This window comes from Trichechus manatus, unplaced genomic scaffold, assembly GCF_000243295.1.
Source record: "Trichechus manatus latirostris isolate Lorelei unplaced genomic scaffold, TriManLat1.0 scaffold00057, whole genome shotgun sequence".
Taxonomy (NCBI): Eukaryota; Metazoa; Chordata; class Mammalia; order Sirenia; family Trichechidae; genus Trichechus; species Trichechus manatus.
The window spans coordinates 1,398,705-1,410,447 of record NW_004443993.1 but is presented as its reverse complement, the minus strand read 5'-3'; the positions used below and the strand labels follow the sequence as shown (position 1 = coordinate 1,410,447).

The 11,743-nt window shown below is 48.6% G+C and overlaps 1 protein-coding gene across 2 annotated transcripts; it reads left to right on the top strand.

Moving 5' to 3' along the window:
* Positions 1-5,439: 5,439 nt before the first annotated feature.
* Positions 5,440-10,887, top strand: CUNH19orf38 (chromosome unknown C19orf38 homolog). Of its 2 annotated transcripts, XM_023733190.1 has the most exons (6): positions 5,440-5,573; positions 6,961-7,269; positions 9,099-9,158; positions 9,249-9,338; positions 10,075-10,102; positions 10,750-10,887. In XM_023733190.1, exons 1-6 carry the CDS (start codon positions 5,543-5,545, stop codon positions 10,787-10,789), a joined length of 558 nt encoding a protein of 185 aa, XP_023588958.1. In that variant the 5' UTR covers positions 5,440-5,542; the 3' UTR covers positions 10,790-10,887. The 2 variants fall into 2 exon arrangements, 1 of the variants encoding a protein (XP_023588958.1); XR_002824447.1 differs by lacking the exons at positions 10,075-10,102; positions 10,750-10,887 and adding an exon at positions 8,183-8,711 and having other exon boundaries at positions 9,249-9,277.
* The last annotated feature ends 856 nt before the right edge of the window (positions 10,888-11,743 follow it).

Below are 11,743 nucleotides of genomic sequence, written 5' to 3'. Positions count from 1 at the left end.
TGGAATAAATGTTTTTTGGCTTTCAGATCAGACAATCAAGAAATATTTAATAAGACGAGGAGGAAATGGAATGTGTGGCTAATTGCCTTCATGAAAAACTGCCTGCTTTGCCATGAGACCAGAATAACTGGATGGTACCCAGCTACCATTACTGAACATTTTGATCAAAGTTTCTATAGAAGAATCCTGATCAAAAGGGAGGAAATGGACTCCAGACCTTCTGGAGCCGTGAAGTCTGGATGAGCCCCTGAAACTGTTGCCCTGGGATAATCTTTAATCCTTAAACCAAAAATTTCCCCTGAAGTCTTCTTTAAATCAGAGAATAGTTTAGCTTAATTAGTAAAGAATATCTGCCTTGAGCATTATGTTATTTTAAGAACTATCTATATGGGATCAAATTGACAACAGCAACTGGAGAGAAAGATTAGATAGGAATTAGGAACCTTAGGGGGCAGTGAGTTTATGTTCATGGGGAAGGAACAATTCAGAAAAGGAGGGTGAGAATGGTTGCACAACTCGAAGAATGTAATCAGGGTGACTGAATTGTATATGTAGAAACTGTTGAATTGGTGTATGTTTTGCTGCATATATTCTCAACAAAAAAAATTTTTTTTTTTTTTAAAAAGAAGCATTTATGGTTCACTGTGTGTCCAGTAGAGCGTTGGTGGTTAAGCGCTATGGCTGCTTGCCAAAAGATCGGCAGTTCAAATCCACCAGCCACTCCTTGGAATCCCTTTGGGGTAGTTCTACTCTGTCCTGTTGGGTTGCTATGAGTTGAAGTCGATTCGATGGCAATGGGTTTGGCTTGGTATGCGTAGCACTGTGGTTGGCCCTGGGGATATGGCAGGAGATAATACAGACCCCAACCCTACACTCCTAGAGGAAGAGAGATATTTTTAAGAAATCATGAAGGATGAATTCAGTAAATTCAAGCATGTATTGGGAACTACCTTGACCTAACCTAACTGATATTTGCAGAACATTATACAAACAACTACAGAGTATACTTTCTGGTGCACGTAGAATGCTCTTCGACATATGGTGGTGTGATGGTTAAGATTGTGCGTCAACTTGGCTGGGCCATAATTCTTAGCGTTTATATGTGATCACTCCGGTGATGGAATCTGCTGTGAGTAGCCAATCAGTTGAAAGGGAATTTCCTTGGGGGTGTGGCCTGCATCCAAATATAAGCAGAAATTCTGGCTTTTTGCTCACTCTGGATCCTGCGGCTGCCTCCTGTTCATTTGGCCTCCAGTTCTTGGGAGTCGAGCTATCAGCCTATCTGCTGATTTTGGGATTTGTCGACCTTCACAGCCTGTGAGCTGGAGCCCTGCTCTCCAACCTTCTGATCTTGGGTTCGCCAGCCCATGCAGCTACGAGAATTGAGAGAAGCTTCTATCCTGATTCACGGACTTGGGACGTTGCAGCCTCTACAATTGCATGAGCTGTTTCCTTGATATAAATCTCTCTCTCTATATATATATTTATACACTTTACTGGTTTTGCTTCTCTAGAAAACCCAGCTTAAGACAGGTGGGACATAAAAAAGGTCTCAATATACTTCCAAAGATTGAAATCATACGAAGTATATTTTCTGTCCGCAAGGAATTAAATTTTAAAATCACTAACAATAAGCTCTAAAGGCTGTAAAAATGGCATTGGGGGCTGGGGGCTTCTGACCTCCTCTAACTTCACAAGGGGGAAGGAGAATCCAGATCAACAGCCCAAGGCTGATTCCTACGAGGGGGAGGTCAGACATGCCTCAACCTCCAACCTTTTTACCAATTCTGACACCAACGATCCCTCCCACGGCACTCTGTACTTCTCTGCTGGATTAGATAATTCATTGCAATGGCCACACAACTCACAGACAGTACTCACGACTATATGAGTTTATTAGGGATGTAACAGGTTATAATTCAGGTTCAGAAAAGCTCAGGATACAGTTCTTTGGTCAGGACAGCCTCTTCCCAGCCATGCCCACAGGCAGACCTCTCTCCAGCTCCTCTGCCTTGGCCCTGCTCAGGCAAGTGTTACAAAGCTGTTTTAGCTCTGCTAATGAGTGCCTAGAGGCACCTCACTCCAGCAATAAGCCTCAGCCTCAGCTCTCTTGCTCCACTGAAACCACCTTGCTCCGTGGGCCAGGAAGCCAAACATGCTGTCTCCTTCTAGTCTCCTGGTTTGTCTGCCTCTGCTGCTGCTGTTTCTCTGCCACTGCTTCTCGCCGTCTCTCACTGTCTCTAGTGTTACAGCTCTCTCTCTGTCTTCTGGGTCTAGGAGGTCTCAGCACAGTGAACCTGGATCCAATGAACGTGCTCCATTCCTAGCTCTTCTTTTTTTGTGGTGGTAGGTTCCCTTCTGCTCTGGGATTAACTGCTCTTTTAAGCCTAGCAGGATGACAAAACTGACCAGTCCCCTCTCTAGGGTTCCATATACCTTATTTGCATGGCTCCGCCCCCCACAAGGGTGCCATGCACCTTATTTACATTATCAGCAAGCTATCCAATAGCCTCAGTGGGCCACAAGCACCTCATTTACATAATCTCACCCTGTCATTTGGTGGGAGTTACAAGATTATGGCTAGAAGGGCCATATTAAGTAATTCGCTGCACCACTATGGCAGTTGTGGTTCAGTAGTAGAATTCTTGCCTTCCATTCTGGAGACCCAGGTTCAATTTCCAGCCTATGCACCTCATGCTCAGCCACCACCCGTCTGTCAGTGGAGGTGTGCATGCTGCTATGACGCTGACCAGGTTTCAGCAGAGCTTTCAGACTAAGACAGACTAGAAAGAAAGACCTGGCTATCTACTTCTGAAACTCAGCCAGTGAAAACTCTGTGAATCGCAACGGTCCAATGCCATTATGCATGGGGTCGCCGTGAGTCTGGGACCGACTCGACAGCAGCTGACAACAACAATAAGCTATCGATAAAGTCCGAGTATTTGGAAATTAAGCAACATACTTCTAAATAACCTATAGTTTATAGAAAAAATTACCAAGGAAATAAAATATTTCTACTTAATGATTATGAAACACAATATATCAAAACGTGTGTGATGCAGTTAAAGTAGTGCTTAGAGGGCTATTATGAAGGATAATAATCATCATCAAATAAAAATACTCACTTTTCCACTTCTCTGACACCAACGGCAACATGCGGCACTTCTTTCTTTGACCCTGGCCACATAGAGCTAGGTCAGAGCTTACAAGTTAAGAGGACAGTGTCCTTCAGACTGCCAGCTAGGCAGATGTCAGCCACAAGTTTGGGAGTCCCCCCTGGGCTCCCAAACTTTTGACCTGTTGGCTACAAATTCAAGGATTTTCCTCTACCCCTTCAAGATACCAGGCTCAAGCTTGGTAGTCCCCTGTGGGCTCCCTCACTTCTGACCTGCTGGCTCCCACTACTCCTTTGGGTTCTGTAATTCACTGAATGACTCAGAATTAATGGCAAGTGCTGTACTTATACAACAGTTTTATTGTAGGAAAAAAGGATACAAAGAGACACATAAGGAGAAGTCTGTCAGGGTTCTTGATGTGGAGCTCTATGGCCTGAAAAGCAACACACTACCTTCTCATGTTCATGGATGTCTTTTACCAACCAGGAAGCCCATAGAGCTTCAGTGTCCAGAGCTTTCATTGGGGGTCTCATTATGTCATGCAAACTGCAGGCCTTCTCCCCTGAGGTTGGCTGATATCACAAGGTGGTCTTTCTGGCCTGACCAGCCCCTCTTCCCATGATTACAAGGTGATCATGAGGTATTATGTGGTTAGTCTTTCCGGCCTTGCCAGCCCCCATCCCAGACTCACCTCATCACTTCACCTAACCTGGAGCCCTTATGGAAGACACTTAAATTCCAAGGTTCTAAGGGTATTTCTCAGGAGCCAAAGACAATGGCCAGATTAGGTAAAGTTAAATGTTTTATCATACAGAAATGTGTAGCTTTAAATGCTTATATTAAAAAGTAAAAAAGTTTGAAATCAATGATCTAAGCTTCCACTTTAAGAAGTTATAGAAAGAAGAGCAAATTAAACACAAAATAAGTAGGAGAGAGATTAAAGAGCAGAAATCAATGAAATAGGAAATAGAGGATACTGTACTACCTGTACTCATGGCCTTCAAGTCGATTCCAACTCATAGTGACCCTATAGGACAGAGTAGAACTGCCCCATATGGTTTCCAAGGAGCGGCTGGTGGATTTGAACTGCTGACCTTTTGGTTAGCAGCCAAGCTCTTAGCCACTGTGCCACCGGAGTTCCATAAGTTGGTACTTGGAAAATATTAATAAAACTGACTCACCTCTAGCAAGACTAATCAAGAAAAAAAGAGAGAAAACACAAATTACTATTATCAAGAATGAGAGAGGGAACATCACTACAGAGCCTGTAGACATTAAAAAGATAAGAGAATATGAACAACTTTATACCAGTAAATTTGGCAACTTAGATGAAATGGACAAATTCCTTGAAAATACAAGCATGCTAATTATAATAAAGGAAAATCACAAGGCACCATGTCTAGAGTAGCAAGGGTTTTTTTTTTTTCTCCCAAATCCAGAGGGTTCTGGAGAGATCTCCTAGAGTGATATTTAAGCTGAGACTTGAAGGATGAGTGGGATTTGACCAGGCTGATAGAATTGTGTCCCTGGCAGGTCAAACAGTATGTGCAAAAGCCCTGAGGTCAGAAAGAGCTTTGTGTGTCCAAGGAAAAACATTCACTCCAATGGCCTTTTCTGGTGTTCAGTGACCACATACCTACATTATTCCGAGGAGAGAACTTCCAGGTAGACCTGCTTGATTTGAACAGGATCATTTAGAGTGACCAAAGAAGCCCACTGCTAGGACAGGTCCTTGGAAGTTTTGGGCTGTAAATAGGAGGCAACTTGTCATGCAAACTATCTTTTTAACGTCCTCTGTTCTGGAGCTAGTGGTCCCTTTCACCTGGGTGGTAAAGCTTTTCTTCCCTGTGTCTTCACATCAGAAGCACTCACAACCTACTAAGCTTTGCATTTCATACCATAAGTTCTTTGGATCTAATGTCCACTACTCTTAGCCCCATTCTACCGAGCAGCAAGCTGAGGCTTCAAAGAAGGACCCCATGCCTTGCCTGAGGTCACTGAGGCCAAGCCCTAGCCACCCTCACCGAGTATTTGTCTCAATTGTGGCACTGTTTGGGCTGCGGTTTGTGCCTTGGCTGTGGGTTCCCCAAAGAGCCCAGTGCCGTCACCCTTCCTTGTGCCCAGGAGTTCTTTTAGGGGGAGAAAAAAATAAACCAACACCCAACTGTTGTGTCCGTTTTTCCCTCCAATCTGCAGAACCACAGCCACCAACATGCAGAGAGATGCCAGAATCTGATGTGAGTTAGCGAAAGGGGTGGGGAGAGGTGAGAGTCCCTTTCAGCCCCCGAGGGTGTGCAACTTCCTGCCAGTGAGGAAACACTCTGACTCCAGTAAGCCCTGGTTCTTCTTTCCCTGGTCTGGCCTCACAGGAGGAGTTGGCCAGCAGCTGTGGGCCACTCTGGCTTTAGCCACACGCGGGAGGAGAGATGCCCTGGACTGTCCTGCTTTTCGCAGCTGGTGAGTCTAACACCCTCTCCACCAACTCCCCCACCACTGCCCACCCCCATCTTACTGCTCTGGGGCCAGAAATCAGTCCAGGCTGCCCTTCCCAGGTGAGGGAGGAAGCTGAGCTCTGATAGGTTTGGCTAAGAGCCTTGGAAATTCCCCAGGAGGTGCTTTCTCTTGCCAGGCTTCTTATCACCCCTAAGTCAAGAATATCAGAAATATCAGCCCCCTGGAGAGGGCATGCCCACGCCCCATGACTCAGCCCAGTTGGTCTGTGTAGCAGGAGGATCTGCTGGGGATGGAGGGCAGAGGCTGGGCCAACGTGTGGAGGCTGAACAAAGGGAGGCTCGTGTAGGTTTTACCTGAGCCAGACGCCCTGCTCAGCAGCCTGTGGGCACCTGGGGCAAAGATTGGTCTCTGCGGAAACATCCCGCTGCATTAGGCCATACTCTGACACCCGTGTTCCTCATCACAGCCTGGGTTCTGGACCCTCTGCCTCCGTTCCTCCTGCTCTCCCCTTTGGCCACACTCCTCCAGTCACCCCAGCCTCCTCACTGCTTCCTTTCCATGCTCAGGGCCTTTGCCCTGAAGGTCCCTCTGCCCCTCCACAGCCTTCCCAGTATCCTGTCTGCTTGGCTGCATAGTGCACTTTGTCTCCTGGACAAGAACGTCAGCTCTAAGAGGCATGCATGTCTATCTGTCTGTCCTGTTCACTGCTCTGCTCCCACCACCCAGAGCAGGGCCTGGCACATAGTCAGTGCTAAGTATGTATTTGCTGATGGGAGTAATAAGAGTACCGTGTTTTTACAAAAATAACCTGCCCGTTATACTTTTTTGCCAACCGCGCAACTTGCCCCCCATTTCCGTAAATGTGCTATGCCTTACATTATTTACGTGGTGCATTATTTGCAAAAAAGTACACTATAATTATATTACTCTATAATGATTACTAAGGAGCCCTGGTGGCGCAGTGGTTAAGCACTCGGCTGCTAACCAAAAGCTTGGTGGTTCGAACCTACCAGCTGCTCTGCAGGAGAAAGATGTGGCAGTATGCTTCTGTACAGATTAGAGCCTTAGAAACCCTATGGGGGCAGTTCTCCTCTGTTTTATAGGGTTGCTATGAGTAGAAATTGACTTGATGGTAATGGGTTTGGTTTTTCGATTTTATAGTAACCATCGCTATTATTATAAAATGACTCAAACGCTCTATGCCGGGCACTCCATCCCCTCAACTTAGCAGCAGGGTAGGGATCACCATCCTCCTGATACACATAAAAACCATAGCCCAGAGAGGTGGAGCTACCTGCCCAAGGCCACACAGCCAGGTTGGGGAGCCTGGGTTCTGGAGCCTCCACTGTAACCACCCACCCACATGGCCTTCCCTTATTCTGCTTCACAGGCTCCTTGGCCATCCCAGCGCCGTCCATCCTGCTGGTGCCCCCGCACCCCAGCAGCCAGAAGGATCCCATCCACATCGTGTGCATGGCCCCCAAGGACTTCCTGGGGGCGAATTTTACACTGTACCGCGGTGGGCAGGTGGTCCAGCTCCTGCAGGCCCCTGCAGGCCAGCTTGGGGTCACCTTCAACTTGAGCGGCAACAGCAGTGAGGCTCCAGGGGGAGCATTCTACTGCCAGTACAGTGTGATAGGGGAGCACAGCCAGCCCCAGCCATCGGACTTCAGCGAGTCCATACATGTTTCCTTCCCAGGTAAGGCCTTCCCACGGGCCACCCTGCCAGTAGCTCCATTTCCACACTGCTGAGCCTTTGCATGTGCTGTTCCCTCTCCTGGAACTCTGCATAGGAAAAGCCAGGCTGATAAGTCGCCAGGACTCCCTCATCCTTCCTTTCTTAATCCTCACAGCCACCCTGTGAGATGGGTACAGGAATTCTCCTCATTTTGCATATAGGGAAACTGAGGCACAAGTGGCAAAGGGACTTGCTTAAGTCACATAGTAAGCAGGTGGCCAAGCTGGGATTCCAGTGGCCTCCAAAGACCAGGCTGTGAACCACCACACTAGACTGCACCCTCCCGTCTCGGCCACAAACATTTGTGAGCACCAACGTTGTGCCAGGCACCGCAGCGAGTGAAACAGACAATGTCCCTGCCCTCCTGCAGCTAATATTCCTGGCAGAGACAAAAGATAAACAAGCAGTCCAATAAATATTCAGTATGTGAGCAGGCATAAGTAAAATACAAGGAGGAAATACAGCCTGGTGAAGGGTGTCATTTTAAATAGAACGTAAGGTAGTCACAGGAGATTCCTCTGAGGAGATGATGTTTGAGAAGGAGCCACCATGTGGGTATCTGGGGCAAGAGCATTCCAGGCAGAGGGAACAGCCTGTGCAAGGGCCCTGAGGCAGGCGTGTGCCTCAGGAGGAGTGTGGGACCAGAGAGGAGTGAGTAGCGGGGAGAAAGGAAGGAGAGAAGGGCAGGGAGCAGATGCGGGCAGAATGTACAGGTCCTTGTGGGCAGCAATGAGGACTTTGGCTTTTCCTCTGAGTAAGATGGGAGCTGGGGGAGGGCTGATGTCTCTCTGGCCCCTCCAGGAGGGGGGGCGGGGCGTGGGCTCTGAATTCAGGAGCAGAGGGAGTGATGCTCCCCCAGGGGTCCCGTCTCCAGCTGGACCGCTGTGTCACCATCAATCAGAACTTTCCGCTGCAAAGAGATCCTTGTTGCCAGCGGAGGCACATACGCTGTGTGAAGGAACAGTCTCTGTGGACTTCCTGGCCATGAGCTCCACTGTCAAAGGCCCCCTTCTCTCACCTTAGTCTTGTGGTCTTGGGGTAGGGAAGTGGCAACAGCCCTCCTGCCCCAGATGAATGAATGAACAAGGGCTGACACTGTGAGAATCCAAGTGTGTGTCTCTCCTTCCTGCTCCTGGTTTAGCTCCTGACCTCTGCTGAGGTCAGGACATCTCCTCCTGGACCCCCGGAGAGATCCTCTGTCTCTCCAGGGAGGGGCAGCTGAGTCCTTTGCAGAGAAGAAAATTCTGGAGCTAGGGCTTCCATGCTTCTGTTCCTGACCTCTGCGTGGGCCTCAGAGTCCACCATGTGGCTGGGGGTGGATGTTGTCTGACCCCCTAGGACCCAGGCTGAAACCACCAGGACGCTTCAGGTTGCAAGTAACTGAAAACTTGACTCAAACTGGCGTAAGTAGCAAAAGAGAATTTGTTGGTTCATAGAACTGGATAGTCCAGAAACATACTGACTTCAGGTATGGTTGGATCCAGGTGCTCAAAGAAGTCAGAATTCTTTTGCCACTTGCCAGTCCCACTTTATTCTGTGAGGGTTTTATTCCCAGGCAAGTCCTCCCTGTCATGGTGGCAAAATCACGCCCTGCAGCTGCCGATGTATATCCTATCAGCTTTGCAATGCTAGCCAGAGGAGTACACCTCTTTTCCCAGTGGTCCGATCACAGTCCCAAAATTAGCTTTCATTGGCTCAGCTTAGGCCACATGTGCTCCCTGAACTAATCATGATGACCAGAGGGAGGGAATATGCTAACTGGCTAGACTCAAGCTTTGCTTGTTCTCCAGGGTCTAACTATACCCAAACCACACGGCTGGAGCACATAGGAGAGAGCTGGCTCCCGAAAGGTAACCTGGGGGCACAACAGGTGTCTCACCCTCTCCCTGCCCGCACACCTCCTTGACCTGCCCTCTCTGTCTTTTTCCATTTTCCCCCAGTGCCCACTTGGATCCTGGCACTTTCCCTAAGCCTGGCTGGAGTCCTCTTCCTTGCTTTGCTGGTGACCGTTGTCATGGTGATCAGGAAAGGTAACAGGGGGCAAAGAAAACACGACCCATGGACTGCCAGTTTTTGACCTCTGGAGTGTGTAAACGTGTTCACGCTCACACCCATTTTTTAGGAGCACAGAGGAAGACAGTTTGGGCAAGTCTCACTCTAAAACGTAGGCGGGAACAATCCTTCATAAGTGAGATGAAGGTGGTGGGCAGGGGGAATTGGTATTAAAAAAACAACAACAGTTTACGGACTTGCACATTGTTTGAAGTTTGTCCACGTTAGTGCTGTAACTGAAAAAGAAAGAAACGTCTGCAGGGACTCTCCTGGTGTGTGGCAAACTTGGCAGATGAGAAGGCAAGGCAGGGCTGCAAGTGTATGAGGGAGGGAAGGGGTTGCGTTCAGAGTTAGTGCTGGGGGGACTTATCAAAGCTAAACCTGTTGCCATTGAGTCAATTCCGACTCATAGCGACACCATAGGACAGAGTAGAACTAGAACTGCCCCGTAGGATTTCCAAGGCTGTAAATCTTTACGGAAGCAGACTGCCACATCTTTCTCCCGTGGAGCGGGTGGTGAGCTCGAACTGCCGACCTTTCAGTTTGCAGCCAAGCGCTTTAACCACTGCACCACCAGGGCTCCTGAGTGGAGCCTCACAAACCAGAAATTGCTATACTTCTCTCTGAGGCCTTCGGGGGCTTTAGGAACTTGCCAGATGCAACTGGGACCCAAATCTAACTATGTTTATTTATTTGTTTTTTTTTTGTCCCCAGTTAAAGTCACAAATTTGCAGAAGAAAAGGTGAGACAGTCCCTGGAGACTCTTCAGAGGGTGGTTTCAGAGACATAAACACTCGATCCCAGCCCAAGAGATCCTGATGGGTGTCAAAGAATCTTTTGCTAAGGAGCTGGGCCTAGTTCCTGGGTTCCCACCCTAAACAGCATCCACCAATGGGAGGGCCGATTAATAGAGCAGGAGCCATTTATTAAGTGCCTACTGTACACTGGGCATTGGACTTGGAGACTCCCAAGCAGGACTTCATGCTATCCTCCCTGCAACCCTGGAAGCAGGCACTATTAATAACCCCATTTGACAGATTAGTGGACTGAGGCTCAGTGCCCAGTCACACAGGGAGCAAGTGTCAGAGCCTTCCTCACGTCCCCTTATTGCCTGCTGTTGGAAAATTGTTGTAATCCATTTAGAAATCCATGATGGGGAGGTGAGTGCCTGCTGGGGTTGCGCAGTGCCCAGTTTGCACCCTGTAGGCCGTGGCCCTGGTTCCTGGGAGTCAGGATGTCTGCTGGCCTCCCCCTAGGGTTTGAATCATGGCTTCAGCTGGCCGAGTGACTGGGGCAAGTGAATTTCCATTTTTCCATTTTCCCATCAACCTGGTGTGGGAAGACTCACCCAGTGTACCATGGATCAGGCATTGTTGCTTTCCCTTCCAGGGCATACTGCAGGGAGGATGTGTGGATGGGTAGGCGCTGAAGGCCAAGTATTGGGCCTGGTTTGAGGCCAGGACTTCCTAAGAGGCCACCCCAGCGTGCTGGTGGGAGGCCAGGTGAGTCCTCACTTTCTGTTGAATTCCTTTGCAGAGAGCGAGAATCCTGCTGGGCCCAGATTAACTTCACCCCCTCAGGTGTGTGCCTTCTCACTCCTGTCCTCCTGGCCTGAAACGTCAGTGGGCCCCGTTACTCCCTACTTCAAACTCTCAGTAGCTCCTCAGTCCCCTGAGGGCCAAGAACACCCCCACCACCTGCCAGGGTCACCTCTCATCTGCCCTCCTTACCTTTCACTCACTCTGCCCTCAGCCTGGAACACTCTTGTCCCTCCAGGCTCCTCTAAAGGTGACCTCCTCCAGGAAGCCTTCCCTGATGCCCAAGACAGGGTCTTGGCTTCCTACTTAATGCCCCCTCCAACAAAAAAAAAAGCCAAACCCAGTTGCTCTCAGTCAACTTTAACTCATGGCAACCCCATGTGTGTCAGAGTAGAACTGTGTTCCGTAGGATTTTCTTACTTTCTGTTTTAATTTTATTTTGTTGTTGGAAATATACATAGCCAAAAAAAAAAAAACGGTTGCCGTGGAGTCGATTCCGACTCATGGTGACCCTATAGGACTGCCCCGTAGGGTTTCCAAGGAGAGGCTGGTAGATTTGAAATGCCGACCTTTTGGTTAGCAGCCGAGCTCTTAACCACTGTACAACCAGGGCTTCAAAACATACACCAATTCAACAGTTTCTGCATGTACAATTCATTGACATTGATTACATTCTTCGAGGTATCCGTAGGATTTTCAGTGGCAGATTTTTCAGAAGTAGAGTGCCAGACCTTTCTTCCAAGATACCTCCGGGTGGGCTTGAACCACCCATCTTTCAGTTAGCAGCCCAGAACTTTAACCGTTGGCATCATCCAGGGATGCCCGAGCACCCGGCAATTCTCCTT